A 24,046-nucleotide genomic window follows, 5' to 3' on the forward strand; every position below is an offset into this window, starting at 1 on the left:
AAGTGCTCCTGCTGGGGTTTGCTATAGATAGTTGCATTGCACAGGTGTACAGTGAAATGGGGTGGAAAATTGTGCTGCTTGACTTTAGTGAAGAGCAAAACCAAATGTGTTGTCAACCTTTGTACAGCAGTAAAGGTTTACGGTTGGGTTAGTGAGCAGCTTTTTTAAACCATAAATTACAGTTTCTACAAGTGTTTGATAAAAGAGTCTTTTGCTCTTGCAGATTTCATAATGCATATGTGCATAGCATCACTTTTAGAAACTTACAAGTATTTAAAACTTTGGTTTTTAGTAATAATTTTTTTACAGATGGAAACAGTTAATGTTAAGAAAGAGGAAGAATATTTTGGAATTCTAGGTGTTATACGTTTAAGTGATTCTAAGTATCGTGGCACTGTTGGTTTTTAATAGAATGCTAATCTGATTTAACCTTTCTAAGCTACATGATACCATCATTATCGTGAATAAAAAGCCGTAGTTCCCTGTAGACTAATAAAAACCTATGTTCCTAGGTAATTGAGTTCCCAGATAATGTTTCAAGTTCACATTATTTCTGCTTGTGTCAATTTACTTGTTCATTTTATTGAAAAGAATTATTTCTCACAAGGCAGCCTATTGTCCTGTCTAGCTGATGTTTTTTCTAGTGCATAGTATGGTCACAGGTGTGAGGGAGCAAAAGCTGTTAAGTAGGAGTACAATAAGTAGCATAGGGAATGCCCTTTAGCAGTTGATAGGAATATTAGTAATTCACTGAGAAGTGGAAAAATTAAACTCTGTGGATTTCAGGATTGCTGAATCTTGACTTTTACAAGAAAAGCAACCATCTAAACACATGGTAAAGAAACCAAGAATTAAATTCCTACAAGAAAGCAATGCAGAATAAATGTCTATGGCATGCTGAGTGTTGTTGTGATGGGCTGTGCTACTTTTGATCTGAGGAAAATCTTTTTTTTTCTTTTCTAAGGAGATTGAATATTTTGGAGGGAATTTGTTTATTTAATATGTTTATTTATTTTTCTAGATATTTTTAAATATTTATAATGCTTTTAGATGTTAGCCACAATGAATATCTACAATTCAAGATTTCTAAAATCTGAAACCTGCCTATGGCGTCTTAAAAAGAGTGGTTCCTCTTTTAGCTGCGTATTTCAAATCCGCTTTCAAGAGAAATATCAATTAACTCCAGAAATAAAAAACTGTATTGCTAGTCTTACAATATACAGTTTTCTTTAGCATCAGCAGATAGAACAGATTTAAATTATCTGAATTTCTAATGCGTTTCCAGTTGTAACAAAAACCGATTACTTAGAAGAGCTTCAAAGAAAAGAATGCTCGTTTGCTTTATGTGTCTTAAAATACTTAAAGCGAGGAGAAACACAGCCTGGATTTAGTAGAGGTAAAGGGAGTGTTCAAGCTACTTACTTTTTGCAAACGGATTTAATAGTTTAAAATCTTCCAAACCAACACACATAGTGTGGAATCCTATTTATAGGATTTGTTTTCCATACTTTCTGTGTGCTGTTAAATTCTGATACTTGTCAGTGTGCTATTTATGTTTTATGTTGAATCTATTAGGTCTGCTCGATTGTACACTCTTGTGGAATACGTGTTGTCCAAATCTATGATGGTAAATGCACGATGTGCTAAAATATTTGGTAGCAATGCATAAGGCTACTTACAACATGGAAGAACAAAGAAATACCAAATGTGTCTATACAAAATATATACCTCCAGTATGTTCTCTTGGAGATAATGGCAGCTGTATTTCTAAATGTTAGATCTATACAGTAACACTTTTTGTCTTAAAAAATAATAGTCTTCATCATCACTAAGAAATAGTTGAGGATTCATAGGTGGGTAAATCAGCATTTCAGTTCATGTTTTAAAGCATTGTAGCCACAAAATTAAATCCACTAAAACCGGACTGAAGTTTGTGTTAACTGGAATTCTGTATGTTGTGTCCCCCTAGGAGGAACAGGCTGCTAAAATCAAAGCGGAGAAGATCAGGGTTGCATTAGAGAAGATTAAAGAGGCACAAGTGAAAAAGGTAAGTTATTTATACTGGTTTATAAGATCTTTATTTTATACTTATTCCCCTGGAAAATGCAGGCAAAATTCTTTTCATTTGTGTCTGTGACCCTTAAGTTGCCCTAAATAAAATAGGAACACTGTGGTGTTCTCATCTTGAGTGATAATGTACCTTCTTATCTAGACTGGACCTAATCAAGAAAATCCTGGAATATAGAATAACATTATGTTTTTCTTAAGTAATAGCTTATTTTGCAGCTAGTGCACATTGAGAAGACTTTGCCAACTTCTACCCAGAGCTGAAATGAAGGTCCAGCCTCCTGAGATTGTCTTTGTATATTAAGCAGTCACACATTTAAAATTTGGGTCTGTTTTCTTTACAGACCCCTTCCCATTATGCATAGCAGGATTTTCCAGTGATAAATGGAATACAAGCATTCCAGACTACAGATAGGGGTTACCAAATAGAGAAAGTCTGCTGACGTTACTTAATGCACTATCAAACAATATAAAGCGCTCCCTTGAAATTTAGCGTTCTCATTTTATGTTTGGAGTTTTTCAGTAGATTAAAATGCCTTTTACGTTTAGTGTTTTTATATCAAAAGCTGAAAAAGTGTCCTGGCTGGAAGATGGGAATTAACAAGCCAACCAGTGTATTACAACCAGCAGGTTTTAACTTTTCCAGCTAAACAAGGTGTAAAAAAGGAAGCATAACGATTGGCAAGAAGAATCTATTGTCTTAAGTTTTTTGATTGGTTAAAAAAAAATGGCCATTGTGTTTTAAAAGCAGATTTCTTTCACACTAATGCTTCATACTCCCCAGAAAAAGAAGATTTAGTATAGGTATATTGTTTACATAATCAACATTTTTAGAAATATGGAGGAAGCAGGCAGAAAGCTTGAATTGCAAATCTGAAAAATTCTGATTCTATATAAGGTTGTGCAGAACTCTATATCTATGTTTGTTCCACCTAGATACGTGAGAAAAATTGTCACAAAGACAATTTATTAATCAGAACGGGACACTTTGGCAGGAGATATTTTTTTTCCTCCTTAACACACGACTAAAGCACATTGTCATTGTATTGCGAAGACCTTTGTATTTACTCTTTTATACTGAAGGAGAGCCCTGTCTTGTTAAGTGTTCATGATATAAGTATCTAACCATCATTTATGGCTTTTTACGTTTTGAGGGAGTGTTTTGATTGAACTTAGTGTTTTATGCTATTTTAAGAAAACCTTAGAAAAAGAAACAAGATCTTAAAAAACATGTTTTTATTTGAAATGTGGGAAATGAATCCTTCTTGTTTTCCTAATTTTCTGCTTTATAGTTGGTGATCAGAGTCCATATGTCTGATGACAGCTCAAAAACAATGATGGTGGATGAGAGGCAGACAGTGAGACAAGTATTGGACAATCTGATGGACAAATCACATTGTGGTTACAGTTTAGACTGGTCATTGGTGGAAACCATCTCTGAATTGCAAATGGGTAAGTAATAATTATAAACATTTATAATTCTTAACTATTGATGTAACACCTGTCTATATCTGTGTCCTCAGAGTGATTTAAATTCTTGTCTTCATAATGTTCATCATCCTGTTCATTCATGTAGTAAAAGTTCATTCATGTAGTAGAGCTCATGAAAGAAATTGTTTCAGAATGATCTGGAAATGTTTTCTTCTTTCATATTAAAAGCATGTCTAAATTCCAAGGTGTAATATAGGAATTTTACTACTGTCTAGTCACTAAGCCTCTTGGTTTTCATGTGTTCCCCACAGAAGGAGGTAAGGGTTAAAAAACTTAGCGTGCATCTTCCTCTTTGTAAACAGTATTTTGTACTGATCCTAATAACTCTCATTACAAAAAGCTGTCTAAATTTTTTTTCTGTTAAATATTTTAATGCAATTAGTAATACGGCTCTAAGGGCAGTTAAAGCTCCTTTGTGCTGCATTTCACATACCACAATGTAGGTTGTTCATTTAGCCAAAAGATATAGCATCTGAATGGAAAAGCAGGGGAAAAATGATAGAAAAACTGTATTATTAATCTCCATTATCAGAGAAGAATTATATCAGAGAGCTGTTAAGCGCCTTACCTGCTGACTAAAGCAAAGCCCAGAACTGAACCCATATTTCTGGATTTCAAATTTAAATACAAATTAATATTTCCTCTCTCTTTTGGTAAAACGCTTTCTATTTCAGGCTGTGTAGCATGTTAACTTTGCTTATTGTTAGACAAAAAAGGCTGTTGTAGGGTGACAAGGTATCCTTTGAATCTTCTACCTTTCATATGAAAAATAACATCTTACTAGGCTCAAAACCTTAACATTTCAATAAATGAAATCTTAAAAGTTGCCTGATTTTGAAGCCAGAATTTGCACAAATTCTGTGTAAATCCAAATTAGGTATATAAAAATCAAAGGTGTAATTCTGTAACATTTTACCAATGAGAATAATACAAATAAATAATCTTATTAGTTCTGCAATAGTTTTATGTTTCTATCACTGAAAAATCTCTGTATGTGTATGTAGCAGGATCCTGAACTCAAGGCTCAGCCAGGGGTCTTTCCCATCCTAGATTTGCTTTTGTAAGACACTTGCATTCACTGTGCAGCCTGGAAAGAATAAAGGAAAAAAATACTGGAAAAATATTTTCAACTTTTGTTGGAAACAAAGAGCTAGGATGCAGACAGAAAGATAAACTTATGTTTATCCAAATTAACAGTGTGACTAAATTAAGTTTATTTGGACATGAAACCAGGGTTAACAAATCTCTCTTGTTGGTATACTTGCAAGTATATGCATACCCTATTGCATGGGCTCAGTGACATACTGGGAATGACAGAATTTGCCTGCTGTATTGAAAGAGTTTCAAGCTAAAGAACAACATCTGTTATAATTACAGAATTTTAAATTCAGATTACAACATGTTAACCCTAAGAGAGAAGCAAGAAGGTAGAATTCTGTTTCCTCTTTCGTTTTTCAGTTTGGCTTTCCTTGATCCTTGGTAGGGTAACTGTTAAGTAGTTTTTCATAGATTTCACATATGTGTTTTTTTAAAAGACAATCCAAAATGCAGCCTGTTTGATTCATGTATTTTATACTGGAACTTGAAAAACCGTTGAAAGAATGATTACAACAAAGCTCTCCCCCAATGTACTATTGTGTATTGTATTGTGTTATTTTTGCCAGTGGTTCATCTTTTGAAACATTATTTTCTGGCAATGCCTATGTAAGAGGAAGGAATTCCTTTATTATAATGTTTTCTTTTACTGAGCCACGGAAGACCTATGTACCTTCACAGTGTATTTTACCATGTTGTCTTGTCAGTTGATTGCTCATTAATTGCACAGTTCAAAAAAATGCAGTGAAAGCTTTAAGCTAACAAACTGCGGAGAAAGACATGAGGCCTGTGGAGTTCCTGATTGTCTCTGCATTTTGTGTGGTCTGCTTCAAATGTGTGTGGTTAACTAGTTTTTGAGGAGTCTGGTTTAGGTACATGTACTTAAAGTAGAAGGCCACCTGTTACTCTCTAATGGTTTAACCAGGAGCTTTAGATGTACTTTCAGAAGAACTCAGTGATATTATTTCCAGAATGCAGAATGAAATGCTTTGCCCCATTTTACCCTGCAAGTTTGTAACAGAAACAACTGTGGAAGGTTTCTTTTGGTTGGGACAAAGGTTGTTTTCATTTTTTTAGTTAGAGCAGAGTAGTCTATGAAGTATCTGTGAGTTGCAATGGTTTAATTTTAGAGAGTATGTTTAATAGTAGAAACGTTGCATTATATGCAGTTTTACGTACTATGGGTACGTATACAGTCAGCGAATAAGTTGGTTTGTGTTTGAGTTCAGTTATTGTTCTTGTAATAACAGTTGATATGTTTTGAAAGCTATCCAGTTTCACTAATGAGGCTGCAGTGAGATTTAAGCTTTTGTATCACAGTCCTCTGAGGTTTTTTGTTTTTGTTCTTCTGTTAGGTAACACCTTTTTTACTTTCTTGGAAGACAGTATTGCTGTGTTGCTGATAGAGCTTAATGGAAGTCGTGAGTTGTAACTTGAAATCTTCTTAGAAAGATTGCACTGAGACCTAAGTAATGTTGTGTTGTCATCTCAAACCTTAATTCATTCTCTACAGATGACATTTTGTTGCATTCACGCTGCTTAGTGTTCTTAATTACCAAAGACATTGAGATGTCATCTGTCATCTCAGTCTTCATTAGTGATAGCTCCTGGGTCTGGATGTGATCAGTGCCATATACCCTTTGTAAAAATGTGGTGTAATTGATTTTGTGGAAAAAAAACATATTCGGCTTTCACTGAAAGGTCAAGCACATGACAAAAGATTCTGAAGGAAATAATTTGCTGAAATGCCACTATGTGGCCTATGTGAAGAGGGAACAAATGGCAGAAAGCAAGGTTCTACTTTAGGGTCTTTAAAAGGAGGAGAAAGTTGGTGTAGTGGTTTCCCAAAGATGTATTTTTCCTTATTTATTTTAAAATAGGGGTTTTCAGATATTTCTGTACCATTTCAGTAAGTTTTCCTCTTTTTTTTCTTCCTCTCTTCTCTTTTGCCTATTTTCAGTATCTTGTACTAGTGATAACTATTTCAACAGAGAGTCAAAGCTCAGAGTTCTCAGAAGCCATTGTTGATACATCATTTATTCAGCAAGATAGATTGTAAGAAATAGACAGTGTCAGTTTTCAGACTTCTTCTACAATACTCCCACTAACCATGGGTATTCTGCATTTGGGAAGCATTTTGTTTTCCCTCTGATCATTGTCTATTACTCTTTTTGTTCCTTCATGAGTGAAATGGTGATTGGGGATGTAGGAACAAATTTTGTGCTGAAAAAGCTGCCTAAAGAATTCCTCCAGGGATTGTGTGGACCAGAGTACATATAAGTATTTCTTATTTGTACTCATAACATTTGAAATGTCATTATTTGAGTCTGTTGTGTTCATGTGGGATGGTAGGCTTTGTCAGGTAAAAAAAAAAAAAAAATAGAAACACACTTCATGTATTGGTGGAAGTATAAGCCTGAAAAGACAGAATTGAGTGCTGAGTGAGTGTATGTGTAAAATTAAACCAGGTGTGTCTGAAAGTTGACTAAGTTATTTTAGTTTCTTAGTGTAAACTTCTTCCCCATTTTAGTAGACCTTGAACTATTTTCTCTATGTATATGCCTTGTCTCCCAGATATGACTACAGAGTAGTTTATATCACAAAATGTGACAGGTTCAAATGTATTTGCTCTCTTGTTATTGCTGCAGAAAGGATCTTTGAAGATCATGAAAATTTAGTTGAAAATCTTCTGAACTGGACAAGAGATAGTCAAAACAAACTAATGTTTGTGGAACGTATAGAGAAATATGCACTTTTCAAGAATCCCCAGGTAAGACTGAGATTCATGTTGAATGCATGTGTGAATGCACACGTGCATGCCTGGTTGCAGTTTCCTGCTTTTTTTGGTAGCATTCATTTCCATACTTTTGATACTTGTGTATGTATTAAAATGCCAGGCAACTTTACATTTCGGCACCATGTATAATCCACATTGTGGTTGGCACAAAATCCAAGTCCCTAGCCGAAAACCATAGGCTGAAGCAACCTGTTTGTTAATGTGTTTGTGGGTAATTTTAATGGAGATGAAGGCAAGCGATTTCATGGCATTTACAACAACACTCAGTGCTGGTCAAATATGTAAATATGCAAGAAAGGTGTTGACAGATATTACTAATAGTAATGCCTCTCCACTGTGTATTCTTACATTGCTGGCAAGAAGAGGAAGAGAAAATCTAAGAGAATAGCTACTTCATGGTTGAATGGCAAGTGAAGAGAGCTCCCTGTGGAAGCTGAGACCTGCCTCTATTCAGCTGTTTCCTGTTCCCTGACTAGGAAACTGAAGGCCCCTCTTCTCTCTCAAATGATCTCAAATGCCTCTCTCCTTTCAAATCATAGCTACAGATTTGATATCTGGCAGCAGTTCAGAATTGTAAGGGAGTGGAGGAAAAGATACAGAAAAGCAGAAGGTGGCTCTTTGAAGAATTTGAATTGAAAAAACCTGGGTATAATATCACTTGATCTCTTGCTTAACTCTTACCTAATGTATTCCCTTTTGGGGTCATAGATTATTTTTATATCTGTATGGCATCTATGTGGTAATTTCTTGGATTTAAACTGAGTATCAGTTTTGCATGCTCATCCTTTGGGACACCATCAGTGTACTTGGGGGTTTTTTGGGGTTTTTTTAAAGCAAGTATTGAAACCAAGTGCTTTGTGATGAAGCAGCAAAACTCTGAATTCTTTTTAAAAAGCGTGTAGTTGATATGTTTACTATCAGTACATACGGTGGGCACTGTCAACAAGAATGAGGTACCAGCGTAAACCCAGTATTTCTCCTTGGTTTAAAATACGGACCTGGTTAAACTTTGTGAATATTGGTTTTTTTCCAGCATAAGAGCTAGTGGTTAGGAAGAGGAAGATTTTCATTGTGCCCGTCCTTTGCAAGCTGAAGGAGAGTACAAAACTTCCTATTAAATAAGATACGGTAGCTATGTGTAGTTAGGTTCCTTTTAAGAAGACAAGGAGTATTTAGTAACTCTTCATGAAAAATAAATATTTTAATTCAGCAAAACTGTCAGGGCAAGGTGGAAAGAAGTACATTGTTTCTGTATGTGCTTCTTTGAACACATAAGTAATGGCAGTAAGTAACAAGTTTAAAGATCTCTGTTTTTCGTAGTATTTTTATTGTGGGATTTTCAAGTTCATAGTATTTTTATTTCTGGATGCATTGTACCAGGCAGTTGTTTGTTTTGTGGAAAGCCAGGACAATGTTGTTATGAGGCTGTTACGTAGGATTTAAGAGAATGGACTGATTGGTATTTCTGGAAAAGGTGGTTATAACTTAGTTCCATGTATTATTTAGCACTCTGACAGATAGTTTCAATTGGACTACAAAGTTTTGTGCAATTAATGTATTGTTCTTAGGTAATAGCTGGGGTTTTTTTCTTACGGCTACAGAAAGGTAAATAAGAAATGTTGCTCGGCTTGATTTCAGAATGCCTATAGAAACATTAAGTTTTCTCTTGTTACAGAACTATCTTCTAGGGAAGAAAGAAACCTCTGAGATGGCAGACAGAAATAAAGAGGTGCTGCTAGAGGTAAGACTGCCAAAACAAAAAGGGCATAGTGGTCATTCCAGAGCTGGAAGCTAAACTCTAAAAGGTTGTGGTGATTGAAGTTGGTGGATGGAGCTGAATGTAATTCTGGAACAACTGTGAATGGAATGTGTTACATTTGACATAAATGGCTATTTTAATGTTACCCTGTTTCAGATACAATCAGTTAATAAAAATGTGTCTTTATTTTGTTTAATAAACAAAATACCATGCACAGTGATAATCAAAATGAGGTTACCTGTAACTATGGCTAAAACCAGTCGATATTTGCAGAACTGTCACCTGGCTTTTTTTGACCTGTGGTGGTAGAGATCTTTTTACTAGTACTCTCCAAATTGTTATTCCCTACAAAATTCTGTAGCATTGGTTCAGTTAAAAATTGTTTCAATTCCATTTTAAAATAAACAACCAAATATTAAATTTAAAAAATGAGTGACAGAGAAGGAAGTCAATTAACATCGAACACATTAAATAGAACTAAGGACAACAAAAAAAATGTGACATTTTTATAGAGACATACCCGTGCTGAAGTGTCATAGCTTCCACTTGATTTCCAGAATAATGATTATGATTTCAGTAGTTACACAAAAGTAAATATTTTGGGTATTTAATTTTGGATTATATTTAATACAATTTCGCTTTTAAGTACCATATGCATGCTCTTAGTATATTATTAATACGGGTTTTAATAAGTGGTCATGTGAATACTGTGGATCAAAAAGGTGCTTGGAGCCACGACATGCAGAGGGTTGTAATTCTACCTAATTCTTTCTGTCTTCTAGGATTACTCATAAATCTCTGTGCTGCATATTAATCTGGACTGTATTTAAAGTGTTTGTTTTCCTCTGTTAGCTCTTTATAAATAGAACCTTAACAGAAGTTGTAGTGTTGGCAGTTAGTAGCCACAAAGTACTCATGGAATGAATTATAGCTGTATCTGATGGATATGTAATTAGGTTTTGTGTATACTTAGACTTATGAGGCTATATGTATAAGGCGACCTCGTGACTTTAAAGCCAGTAAAGCTGTTGGGGCATCTATTACTGATAAGCAGTGGTTAGAAAATCTTTACAGTAGCTGCTAATATTTTTGTTGTTATTCTTGTGCTGAGAAGATGCTAAGGTCCCCTATTGTGTTTGTCTGAATTACCTTATAGCTTCTACAATGAATCTCTAATTCATATCACTGCGTGAAAAAAAAAAAAAGCTGTCCCAGTTTTGTGTGCATTCCTTAGATAAAGAATTTCAGGATTTCAGTCATTAAAAACAAACCACTGCATGCTTATGTTCTGTCTGTTTCTCTTCCCAAACCACTGTGTTTATCGGCAGGAATGTTTCTGTGGAAGTTCTGTAACCGTGCCAGAGATTGAGGGAGTTTTGTGGCTGAAAGAGGATGGTAAGAAGTCTTGGAAGAAACGTTACTTTCTTCTTCGAGCTTCTGGAATCTACTATGTCCCTAAAGGGAAGGCAAAGGTATGCTGTTTTAAAGCAATTTCCCTGAATTGTTTATCGCTGGTGAACTGTGCACACAAGAGTCAGCCTTAAATTTTGGCTTAGCTGTGCCTTGCCTAGTGCTGCATCCCTTAATTAAAAGTGCAGCTTTTTCATGGAAATATTGTGTAAATTACTGTGGTAGCGCTTGATCTGAAGGGTGTAACCCCAAATTTAACAATACAAGACGACAAGGGTCTGCTTTTTGAGTGAGCTTGGGATTAGGTGTTCAGAAACACTTGAGGAAAAATTATTCGTGGAGTTAAGAGGCTGTCTTTTCTCAAGCAGAATTCAGATGAAGGACCAAACTGCACCGCAAGTGCCAATCATAAAATGTCAGACCAACTCCACAATCAGTCTGCATAATTTCATTGGTTTTAGTTAGTTCATACAAATGGGATTCTTTTCGGACCAATTTGTGCTACGTTTTTGAAACTGGTAATTATAATACCATTTCTTTATTGCCACTTACTGCTGTTCATGTGTATCAATAATGAAAAATAAATAGAAAGCTGCTACAAATGCATTGTAGCTTCACGGCTGAACTACTGTGAGTTCAAGTTGTCCAGGAATCCATCAGTCTTGACAGCATCAACTGATCCCCAGTAGAGGAAGTCCACTTCCCACACAGCTGGCAATGAAGAGGAAATGTCTGTCAGTGCACCAGCTCCCTTTAGAGCTGAATACATCTCAGATGTTCTTTTCACAGCCTTTTGCTTTGTTAAAACAATCTATGCGCAGGATAGCCTGTTGAAATTCTGTGCCCTACAATCACTGCCAAACATCATTAGAATTTTACTCACAGTCACACTGGAATTTGGGCACCTTGATTATTACCAAGGTGAAATGTAATCAACAGCTGTTTAAAAGTTCCCAGTCAGCCAATCCTATTTACTTTTTCCTGATACCAACTCTGAATAAAAATCAGTAGTCTGGTGTAAAAATGTTGTCAAAAGGCTAAATGAAGACAAAACACAAAAACCCAGACTGAATTTGAAGAGGATATCTGGTTAAAAATGAATGTCTGATGCAAGAGTTTATGCATGGCTGTATCTCCTTCTTGTATTGGTAGTTTTTGAATCAGATGGAAACTAATATTTGACCTTAACTAGATCTTATATTAGTATTGGATCTTAACACTAGACTGATTTTATCAGTGCGTGTGACTTTCTTATAAAGATATTTTGTAAATCATTATTTTTGTATTTCATAGGTCTCACGGGATCTCGTGTGCTTTCTACAGCTAGATCATGTCAGTGTTTACTATGGACAGGACTATCGGAACAAATACAAAGCACCCACAGACTATTGTTTAGTGCTAAAGGTAAGTTGTTAATTGTTTTGAAAATTCTCATACTGAAAAGAGCAAGTAAAAAGCTTGAAGCATTTCCACACTATTCTTAGTCCCTTATAATAACTACACTTCCTAATAGTGAGCAAGAGCTGATTAACACAATATTAATCTTGGGAGAGATTATAATTTAGAATACACTTCCTATAGTAATGTAACAATTGGAAAACTATGCCTGTCAGTTTTCATGGTGAATCTCTAAATTATCTTCAATCTGCACATGAGAAATCTAAATTGCCATAAGTTACAGTGACAATGAGAAAGCTATGTTGTTGTCGTTTAACCCCAGCCGGCAACTAAGCACCACCCAGCTGCTTGCTCACTCTCCCATGGCAGGATAGGGGAGACAGTTGGAAAAACAGAAGTGAGAAAACTTGTGGGTTGAGATAAAGACAGTTTACTAGGTAAAGCAAAAGCCACGCGTGCAAGCAAAGCAAAACAAGGAATTTGTTCACTACTTCCCATTGGCAGGCAGGTGTTCAGCCATCTCCAGGAAAGCAGGGCTCCATCACGTGTAATGGTTACTTGGGAAGACAAACACCATAACTCTGATCGCCCCCCCCTTCCTTCTTCTTCCCCCAGTTTTATATGCTGAGCATGACATCATATGGTCTGGAATATCCCTTTGGTCATTTGGGGTCAGCTGTCCCAGCTGGGTCTCCTCCCAACTTCTTGTGCAACCCCAGCCTCCTCTCTGGTGGGGTGGTGTGAGAAGCAGAAAAGGCCTTGGCTCTGTGTAAGCACTGCTCAGCAATAATGAGAACATCCCTGAATTACCAACACTGTTTTCAGCACAAATCCAAAACATAGCCCCATACCAGCTACTATGAAGAAAATTAACTATCCCAGCCAAACCCAGCACATGTTGTTTAACTACATTTTTCTGTGGAGTTGTAATGAGCCTCCTTGACAGAAATACAGTAAAAAAAAAAAAAGAAACTGCCATACAGGGACTAGTGCAGAGGGAAGAAATGGCTATGAATCACTTTCTTCCCCATCAAGGTGACAGATTTCATCCACCTGCCAGAAGATCCGTGTGGATTGCATGGTGGGGGAAGGAAAAAAGATCAGAGAGTAGCAGCAGAATGGCTTTACCGGACTCATCTAGCTCACTAGGTTTCTCTTTCCTTATAAGCTGCTTAGAGAAAAATTAGAAATACAAGACAGTCTTGCAGAGATACTTCCACAGAATACTTTTTCAGCCTTTAGAAATTTAGGGAGCCAGGAGGTGGATCTTGGCTGTTTAATAGCCCTATGTCCCTTCTTATTCTTTGAATATGCCCTGTCTCTGGGATTCTAAGAAACTTTTAGAATGCTGCAGCAGTTGGGTTTACCTTGTACGCTCTTTTACTTGTTCTGAACCATCAGTTGCTTTCCATTTCATTTTCCTCTAGTTCTTGTATAGGAAGTGAACAGTTAGTGAACAATTGTTGCCTGTTCTCCATGGTCCTCATGACTTTGTAAACACTTTCATATTGCCCTGAATTGTCTTAGTTCCAGACTGATGAATACCAGTCTATTTAATTGTTCACCATACTCTAAAACATAACACTAAACTCTTTTTTTCCATTTGGCAGCTCTATACCTTACAACAGTTCAGGTTCAGTGAGATAATAGCCCTTGAAATGGTAACTTCAGGGAGTTGCCATCTTCTCAGAGCATAGGTCCAGAGTTGTGCAGAAATTGGTATTAGAGAGTCAAGTCTACCCATATTGCCCAACCTGAGGGAAAGGGAATGCTGTAAAGGAAGAAACTTCTGAGTATAAAGGACAGGTAGAAAGAACAAGTAGGAAAAAATGTTATGAAAGCAGTGACCTGAGATGAATAACTTGAGTACTTCAAGTTATTTTAAATTGCATTAACTCGTCTCCCAGTCTCTCTTGACTCCCACACAGTGTTCAAAATGGTGTCGGTTCCTGTAAGATAGCTAGCTACAAAGCTATTTTAAAACAGGTTTTCACAGTATGTTCACAGCAATTAAAGTGTCTTCATGGATTTGAAAATGGTGCAAGTAACAAGAGATGATTATAGCTGCACCTACAGTTTTCCTGTGACCTCTTACCTTCCCTGATGTGTAGCTCATGTGGTGTTGCATATGTCAGGACATTAGAATGTTTTATGTGCCTGGAGTGTGTGGCTGCCTGTCCACTGTGTGAAAAAAAGATTTCATCTTCCAATAGACAGGGCAACATGCATTTGGGCCCACTCAGAGGTAGATACTGAATATCAAATATGGGACATGATATTAAGGGAGAAAGCATACAGCTGAAACTGGAAATATTTTCCATGTTCTTATAGGTCATTGGCGCAGTTAATTGAATGCAATTAAAAGCAAAAATGTCAGTGTTTGTAGGTATTTATAAATTCTTTGAAATAAATTGATTTATTCTGCTTACATGTCACTTTCTATCCACATCCACACAGGTTAATAGTGAATTATTTTTTCAGATTTGTTGACCACACAGAGTAAACCAGACTAAGTCTTATCTAAGTAGATTTTTTTAAAAAGTGTTGCCATTCTGAGCATAAATGAGGACATGAAAATGTTAAAGTCAAATTTTAATGTGTCTAAATTGTCCCTTTATTTAAGTAAATTAATGGGGTAGAGTTAGTCAGGTAACTTAGACAAAGTGAAGCTATGTTTTCGGTGTGGAACTGATGAATCACCAAATTATTATATTAAGCAGGATTGAGTTCTGCCTTTCTCAATTCTTAAAATGTTACATTGATGTTTTATATTAGTACCAATGTACAGAAGCCATACAGGTGGTTTTTTTTTAATAGAAACTCAGTTTTGTGCCACAAAGATTCACTAGGCTGGGAAATACCTGCAAAACATGAACATGTTTTTAGAGAGGTGAATGGCACATACAAACTGAAAGGACAATTCTCACTGAAGTTCAGAATGAATTTGTCTTTACGTGTTTGCTTCCTTTGTTTATCTTGAACCTTACTGTGCAAGACAGGTGCTGTGCTATTGTTAAGTATAGCATTTGTATGCTAGTATATAATATTAGCTCCTTGGTCCTAAATGATTTCTGAGATTTCTGAGAGGTTCTTTTATTTCTGTATAACCAAATTTTTGAACAAGCCCAGGAAAAAGGCAGCTTGTCAGTAAAGTAATAGTTTGCGCTTCTATAGGCTCTTCTTTGTTATACAACATGTATGTGAAAGAGGCTGGTAGTGAAAAGTGAAAACAATTCTCTAATATCATAATGAAGTTAGTTATATATATTCTGTTTATGGAGATAAACATATTCATGTTCATTTTGAAATAATTATGTTTGGAAGACAACAGGAGAAAATATTCTGAAAAGAGATTAAAAGTTTTTGATACATGTTTCAGACAGTCCAGTAAAACTTAAATACCTATGATCATCTAGCAAAACTCTGTGTCACTGAACTGTAAGCTAACAGAAGATATAAGAACTTGAGCATTCAGAGTTGCCCCAACAGCTGTGAGACATGGAACTTCTATAGCATGGACAGGAAGCAACTGAATAATCCATCCAGAATGATTTCTACTGTCTGATTTTTGAAAAATACACATTTCCTTCTTGACTGTTGAATTGATAAATACAGCACCTTTTCTTTTTTATACATGCATGTGGGAGCAGTAATATTTTAGATGATAGCCCTGTATCAGTAGGGTGGAGGACCTTGAAGGCTCTACAAGCTGACAATGGAATTGTACCGTTAAGCATGTCGTTTGTGGAGCATCTCACTGAAGCCATACAAAAGCAGAGAAGACCAGTGTGTTTGTTTTCCTCCGGTTTGTTTTGGTGTGAGAGGAAGGTGAAATATCAGTTGTCTCCCTCAGGTGGTGAGAGTCCATAGAGCAGTGAAAGGAGACAACTCTTTATGCCTTGGCAGTCTCTTGCTTGTGTTCAGGAACGGTTTTTACAAGCTGACACTGTTCTGACCACTTGGCTTGCGAGTATAAAGATTTCTAAAATGCTTTACAGGTGTAGAAGACTCTGTTGGTAGAAGGTACAGCACCAAAATACTGAAAGATTCACCCTTTCTTAGTGTTTCAAACCTGAAATCAGTGCACGCTGGACGCACTGCCAATCTGCATGTGAAGCAAGCCCCACTGCCACCTCCTGAAGTACTCTCAAACATTTTAAAGTGAGCTCAGATACAGACTATTATTAAAGAGCTTCCAGCATTAAGTTTGTATAGACCTCAACAGATAAATAGCTTTCCTTGCACTCCTAGCTATTAAAATATTGATGAGGATTAACAATTTTTCTGCAGCATCCTCAGATCCAGAAGAAATCCCAGTATATCAAGTATCTTTGCTGTGATGATGTAAGAACTCTACACCAATGGATCAATGGCATCCGCATTGCTAAGGTAACCTCCTCTAGGCAGTCTTGCACTGTTGTCATGAGTGGTTGTCATTATCTGTTTGAAACCATTTACAGTTACTTAGCAAAATACATGCTAAATCTAACTTCCCTCTGTTTAACTATTTTGAATGTGAACTGTACGATCTTCTTACATATCTAATTCCCTAGCAAAATTGTTAGGCTTTGTTGTTACGATAATTCAGTAATTGTGCCCTTTCTTCTTGTTTCTGCTGCACCTCTGTCACACAACGAAGTTCTAACTGACCTCATGGCTAGATTTTAGCCCGCTCCCTTACAGATTTTAAAAAGCCGGCTTATGGGAAAAGAGAATTGAGAAAACAGAATTGTTTTCTAAGATCCCCAGGTTGGCTTAGTTTATTCATTGGCCCATTTCTTGCTTGACACTATCTCTTCTAGCATAAATGAACTCTTTCTTTCTTTCAGCAATTCACTAATAAAAAAATAATGTTGCTTGAGCTCCGTAACAAAGAGCCTGTTGTTCCTCTCTGGGGGAAATAAAGGTGAAACAGAGAAACCAGTGGTGGAGCTCAACAGTCCTAAAAGGGTACACAGCCTATACAATTGTTAAATTTGTTTGTTATTTTGCTTAGTATGGGAAGCAACTGTACATGAATTATCAGGAAGCATTGAAGAGAACAGAATCGGCATATGACTGGACTTCGTTGTCTAGCTCCAGTATCAAGTCAGGCTCCAGCTCATCTAGTTTGCCAGGTAATAATGTGATCTGTCTCTCAATAGAAAGATTTAATCACCGTTATTATCATCTGCTATGTGGAGACCTCAGGAGAGACTATTGCAGGAAATGGGACTGTTTCTCCAAAGTCTTTTATGCTATGATTAGTCCAAAACATAGACTTTGTTTAACATATATATAAAAAAAATATAAAAACCTATTTTATTATATTACTTGCAGGGGTGTGTGTATTTGGAACATACAGTACTTTCTTGTTCACCTCAAAAAAAGAATGTTTTTCTGGTACTGAGAGGAGGAAACTTCCTTTCAAATTCCTAATGCCTCTATCTTCACCTATTTGAAAAAAGAAATCAGATATATGTTTTAATGATGCATAGAGCATGTGTGTGTAGCTCTTAAACTGCTTTTGTTGACTGAAATATTTGAAATTGGAAAAAGAGAAATAGTCCCTGCCCAAAGGCAAAGATCCAAACAATCTCATTAGAGATGAACTTTGAAAACACTGTTTCTGTTCCTGTGTCAAACTGTGTGTGCCTGCAGTAATATGCTCCTGTTTATCTCTCAGCAGGACTGGGACTGTTTTTTTGTAGCACAGAACAGTTTAAAAATTGATGAATGGTTTATATAGTCTCATTTCACTGTTCAGAGCTGACTGACACTTCGCCAGGTTATTCTGAACCCTCGGGGCAAGTTTCATTATTGAAAACAGGCTATTGTGCGAAAGTGTTTTGTCCATTGCAGATACGGGTCAGGAAGTAATGCTACTGAATTGGGAAGGTTCAGAAAGTAGCCTGTGAGAATGAGCTAAGCAAATTCAGCCTAACTGGGAAGGCACCGTGTTTTTTCAACTGTGTGGCACAGCTTGCCAGGCGTAGCAGTAAATTCTCAGTTACTGACAATTTCTCCATCCAAGCTGGGTGTTTTTCTGATAAAGTTTCTCTTCTTGCGGGGAGCTGAGCCACAGCCCACCAGCCATGCATGTTCTGCCAGCGCTGCAGTCCAGCCTGTGCCTAGATGCTCTTCTTCCCCAGGACAGCTTGAGACTACACAGAAAGCAGGTGCAAGGCTGGATAAATCGGTCTGGCAGTGGTTGCTGCTATCTTTTCAAGATACCCTGTGGACCCAGAGCATTATCTTTTTTTGCTACTTGCGGGATGCGCATCATTCCTTCTCTTCCTTTGAATGGAGCAGTCAGAAGTAGACTACTGCCTCGGCTAGCATAGTCTGCCTGTCCTCAGCCTATGTCCAGTGTCTGTTTCTAAGGTTGTGTTGGGAAGGAGTGCTGGAGAGAGCAGGCTGCATGCATTGCATGAAATGGGGCTTTTCCCAAAGCGCAGGAGCTGTTGGGTGTTTCAGGACCTATACAATTGCAGTGTGTTTTTACTTTGCGGCATATCTGACATGCTGTCATCTTTGTGGAGCTTCAGATTTGGTTCATACCAGGGATCTGTTGCACTGTTTTGTTTTCCAGACAACAAGGGCCTGGATGTGAGCTAGAGCTTATACAGTAGTTAGTGGCAACAATGTCCTTTGGTGGGATAACATGTTTAACAAGTGTGACCAATAAATGTCACACAGTTGCATTATAAGAACACCAGAAACATATGCTAACTGTTTCTTAACTTTCTTCTAAACAGAATCTCAATCAAATCATTCTAATCAGTCTGACAGTGGAGTTTCTGACACACAGCCAGCTGGACATGTCCGTTCCCAAAGTATTGTCAGCTCCATGTTCTCCGAGGCCTGGAAACGAGGCACTCAACTGGAGGAATCCAGCAAGGTAACAAGAAGACTTTAGTTTGAGAACCAACGCCCAACAAAATGTACCAGACAGAGTGATACCTCTCCCACCTCTGTCTTGAGTGGGATTTTTTCTCTTTTTTACTCTGTTATTGACATACACTGCCATATAATTGTTTATTCAGGAATCGCTTTTTCAGGGAATTCAGCCCTGGAACCTTCTGTTCTTCCTCTTATGTGTGTGCACAGAAGCCCTCTGTTCTTTGAAGGCATGATAAAGGCCTTCTCATAGAATCCTATAAACTAATGTTGAATAAAGACAAAATAAAACGATCAGCTGTTAACAAGTTGAATGAAATTCTTTCACTAAGATCTTTTTCCAGTTAACTAGCCACATCTTTCCATTGTGAAGGTGTGAATAACTGAGACCTGAAGGCAGGTATATCTATTTAAGTACTGCAGTAGTTTTTACTCAAATGTTTTCTATTATATTCGGTGGAAATGGAAGCAGTAACCGTAGATATGGTCAAAGCAGAAATATTAAAATTGAAAGCAGTTGTGGACTGAGGCAGATTTGGTATCTCCTGTTACTGGTAGAGAGTTACAAAAGATTTTAACCCCTTGAAGCCTGGGGCTCAGGTCTGTTGTGGTTTGGTTAGTTTTCTGTCCTTTTTGTCATAGTTGACTGGTGTAGTTCCTGGGGAATGCTTCCAAACACAGCAGAATTGCCACTTAATCTGGCTTGTTGTCAGGCTCAAAGGAATTTCCAGGTTCCTGAACAGCCATGATGTCAGTACTAACTGCAGCAGTTACGTGTGGAAGTATGTTGGCAGGATGCTATGGGAAGCTACCTTCACTCCTGTCAATTTTGAATCTTCCCCAGACCCCAGGTTCACGCTAGAGAAGCAAGTTGCTTAAAACTAAACCCATGGGTCACTACATCTGACATTGGTGCATCAGATAAATAACTAAAAATAAGTCATAATATCACATTTTCAAATAAGAAAGCACATGTGGCACAATGTGAAAACTGACATGACTGCATTCTTTGGGATTCATAATTTTTCTTCAGTGCCTGCTGGCTTGGAAATTGTCTGATTCTAATAGTAGTGTAGTACTCAGCCCAGGAATGTAGCTTGCTAAATTGTGATCCAAATCTTTGAACTGCATGAGTGCAACACCTGCTGCATGTTCATCAGCAGATGGCTTGTATATGCATACAGGGTGCATCATTTCTGCAGGAGCAGGGTAGGTGCAAAAGATAGGGCACTTGAGTCTGTCTAGCATGTATCGGACAGAGGTGAAGGAGTACTGGTATGAGAACTGTAATGTTACTGTTCCCTAAAGTTTTGGTTTTAATGTGAAAATCTTGCTGTTACACTGTCTGTGAGCTTTTAGAGAAGAGTTTGAAGTTTACCACAATGGGGCCACTGTTGTTTTTATCAAGTCCATAGTGCTGTTCGCAATTGCTTATTTAAGTAAACCCCAAGAATTTTTATGTTATCTGATTAAAGACGTTTTAAAAATAAAATATTCAGACTGCTCCCTGTTGAGGGCCATCCATGTTTCAAGATTTCATCAATTTGAATTCCTTTCTATGCACAAATCCAAGAAAAGGTATATATTTCTCTTCCTCATGTTAACACAGGTGAATGGATTACCTTAAAACTTCCAAAGAATCCAAAGAAAATGAACCATGTAAAATTACAATTCGAAGCCATGTTAAAAAATTCTGATTAGATTGGTGACAAATTTACCTTCAGTGAAACTACAGTACGTGGGTTTTTTTATCCTGTACAGATCTGGCCCAAGGAACTTAAATAACTAATAAATTAGATTAGCAGTGGAAAATGTTAAACTGAGTGGCAAGAAAGGAAACAACAGTGTTGAAAAAATTGTAATTTACATTAAAAGGTAGTTGCAGTTGCAGTGATACTGAGACATGCTGGTTTAGGCAGATTAGTCTCCAAACAGTTATTTCAGAGGTAGTTATTCCACAGTGCTCTGGTGACAAACCTGGCTTAAGAAGTTCATATGGGCAGGTTGCTGCAAGTGGCAGAAATAATGGAGAATTGTCCAGCATGTCCCTTCCCCTTCTGCAACAGCTCTCTCCCCCCTTGTTACACTTGTCTCACCCCCCTCGGCAAGCAGGGCAGAACAGAGCATGCTTTGGCTCAGCAGGGAGATGACATTGAGGCTGGCCAGCCAGCCAGGATATTGTACTGGTTGGCCAGTGGCTAACTGCTCAACAAGTTAAAAATGGGTGAGTTACGTCTGCTTTTCCCTCATTTACCAGGTGCCAGTAGCTTCACAAGAATTTCTTGAAGTTGAAAATATGTTGAGATTTCTAGCAGTCTGTCATATTTGGCTGAAATTTGCTAACCAATCCAAAAGCAACTGGCATAGGAAAAGAGATGGCAAATAGTTAAATTGCAAAAGCTTATTTTCTTAGGAAAAACAGCTAAAAAAAAAAAGCACAGTTGTTATTTTAAAAAATGGATACTGTTCTTTTTATAGCATTTCTGAGAGTTCAGATAGTCATGAAGATGCATGTTACAAATCTGAATTGTTAGTACGCAATAGGTAATTTTTCAGGATACACAGAAAGACATCACATAGTTATAAGGATGAACAAGGACAATGATCTGTTTCAAGGTTCTTCTATAAACAAAGTATCACTGAATATGTTTCTGGTTGTGGAAATTTAATCTGATTCTGTGGAGATGGGAGGAGCTCCCCCTCCTGAGATGCACAATATTCTTTTCCCTGTCCTGAGTGCTTAATTTGCTCACTGTGAAAATGACTGTCTTCAATGGATATGAGGAAAATTCCTCTCTGTTTCAAATATATCTAAGATTAAAAACCCCAAATTTCCCAAAATGCAGGTAATCTGTCCACTTCCTATTTTGAAAGATTGCTGTTTGCCCAAAGAATACTTTATTCATCTGTTCACATCTTCAAAGATGGGCACTGAAGGTCGCATTATGTCTCATTTTGCTTGTTAGATTTTGAACATGTTATTTCAAATGGGATGCTACAACAGGCATCAAAATGCGTGCTCACTGTGTGTGCTTTAAGTGACAAATGCAGGATTCTCCAAGGTGTTGCCATTAAGGGATAGCTGTTCTGTTGTGCCTTGGTCTCCCTCTCTGTTTTATGCTGCTTTTATTTTTCCTGTTGCCTTTTGCTGTCTCAGGTGTCAAAAGTGAAGCTCAGCACAGCTAAGGTCAGCACACAGGTGGTGCCTTATACAGGGCACAATTAAGGTCAGGTGGTGCTACTTGAAAATTCATTAACCTGGGTGATTGGGAGAATGGTAATTTACAGACTAACACTTGCAAGAGATCAAGATTTCTCTCCTGTTTTGTTATGCAAACACCTTGATTTAGCTCCAGAACTCTTATACTCTTGACTTCCAGACCTAATGTGACAGGTAGAGGCACACCCCATGTGTGTTGTAAATCACTGTTTGTTGTTTCTGACTCTCTAATCCTTTTGGTGGTGTTCTGCGCATATAGAAACTGTGCACCTGTGTTTACAACAAGGCAATATGCAAACCTGCTCATACAGTGCAGATGAGCATAATTGGGCTAACATGGCAAAGTATCTACTAATGAAGTATAGGTACCCAGTGTCGTCAGTTGCCATCTTGGTGTTGCTTTTCTAATGCATGTTTCTATGCTGTGCACTGTGAAATTCACAACTTGGCTTGTAGCCAAACCACTTTGTGTTAGGAGGATGTTTATAAACTTGAGTAATGCAATTATCTTTTTAATTTTTAACAGGAATGTAGGCTTGCAGTTTTAGAGAAACAATTTAACTTGAGCAAAACCTGACAAGTAGACTAAAACATTGCCTGCTGCTTTCCCATTGCTCCTTCCTTCCCTTAGTCAGCTTTTCCCTGTCTTTCCTTTCTTTTTCTGCTTAACATAATAGTAGCATGTATGGCTTTTCTTTCCCAAGCTAACTTTCTTTTGCAGATCTCTAAACATTTCCTTCTGGGGAAATTCTCCTAGGAAACCTCAGTTCTCCCTCTTTTTCCTCATTTTTTTTCCTTACCAGTCTTGGATATCAGAGCGTGTGGAGTGGAAGGCTGTCAGTAGTATTCCTGCATGGAGCTTGCTCTTCACATGTTTTAGAGCAGTTCAGGATTTCTGCATTTTGTAACACTGAGCAGTGTAAGGCCTGAGCTAACCGATGTAAAGGCTTGACAGATGCTCTGGGAGGCCATGTATGGGTTTAACTCTAGTCTTACTGCGCTGAGGAGATGTCTGCAGAGTCTCTTGCTCTGCCTGATGTCCTCTGTCATGGCCTGTGGTGCTCTGGGGAGTGCTCTCTTTGGGTCATTATACTTGCCCAGAGGAGGACCAGCAATTCTCACTGGGTGCAGGTGCCTGCCCCATAGAAGTGACAAGGCTGGTGTATTTTCTCCCTGACATTCAGCCTAGCTTGGAGTAGACCTGGCTCTGCTGATTCTTGCCAGCTGCCTTCCCTGCCTGCCCGGTCAGACTGTGCATGGTCCAGGCTTGTCAGTGTATGGAATTCTCTTGCTGCATTGTTTTGCTAATACTTCCTGCATGCTGTAATCTGCCACTTAATTTTTAATGATAGGCACATTTAGACCTTGACTTTATAATCTCTTTGTCTCCCTCCCTCCCTCTCTGTCTTTTTCTTTTTCTCCCTTTCCACTTCCACTAAAAATCCCTTCCCAATAGGCCCGAATGGAGCCTGCAGGTCGGCCCTTCGTGTCTGCCGCACCTCCTGTGTCCGCACAGACAAAAGTGGGGACCCCCTACACAGCATCGCAGCCGACGCCCCCCCCTGCCCCCGCCGCCTCCCCCCGCCCCCCCCCTCCCCCACCCCCCCCCTCCTCCGCCCCCACCCCCCCCTCCCCAGCCAGGCTGCCCCATCCGCAGGCTCGTCCGCCACCATGTTCGTCAAGTACAGCACCATCACCAGGCTGCAGAACGCTGCCCAGCATGGCGGGCCTTTTTCCAAAGCTCCTGCTGCACAGCAGGCCCCCCCACCCCCCCCACCCTTGGGAAAGCCTCAGATACTGGTGCCCCCCAACGGGGTCATGCCGCCTCCCCCGCCTCCACCGCCTCCCCCCACACCGGGCTCGGCCATGGCGCAGCTGAAGCCGGCACCTTGTGCCCCTTCTGTGCCACAGTTCACACCGCCGCCACCGC

The 24,046-nt window shown here is 38.2% G+C and overlaps 1 protein-coding gene across 1 annotated transcript in view; it reads left to right on the plus strand.

Moving 5' to 3' along the window:
• Positions 1-24,046, plus strand: part of RAPH1 (Ras association (RalGDS/AF-6) and pleckstrin homology domains 1) — a 99,851-nt gene that overhangs the window by 68,092 nt on the left and 7,713 nt on the right. Inside the window, 12 exon segments of the mRNA XM_052791295.1 lie at positions 1,970-2,047; positions 3,360-3,519; positions 7,302-7,423; positions 9,126-9,191; positions 10,538-10,681; positions 11,913-12,023; positions 16,308-16,406; positions 17,014-17,134; positions 18,755-18,897; positions 23,573-23,671; positions 23,673-23,738; positions 23,740-24,045. Of these exon segments, the coding sequence (XP_052647255.1) occupies positions 1,970-2,047; positions 3,360-3,519; positions 7,302-7,423; positions 9,126-9,191; positions 10,538-10,681; positions 11,913-12,023; positions 16,308-16,406; positions 17,014-17,134; positions 18,755-18,897; positions 23,573-23,671; positions 23,673-23,738; positions 23,740-24,045 (1,515 nt within the window).

This window comes from Harpia harpyja, chromosome 7 (genome assembly GCF_026419915.1).
Source record: "Harpia harpyja isolate bHarHar1 chromosome 7, bHarHar1 primary haplotype, whole genome shotgun sequence".
NCBI classification, from domain to species: domain Eukaryota; kingdom Metazoa; phylum Chordata; class Aves; order Accipitriformes; family Accipitridae; genus Harpia; species Harpia harpyja.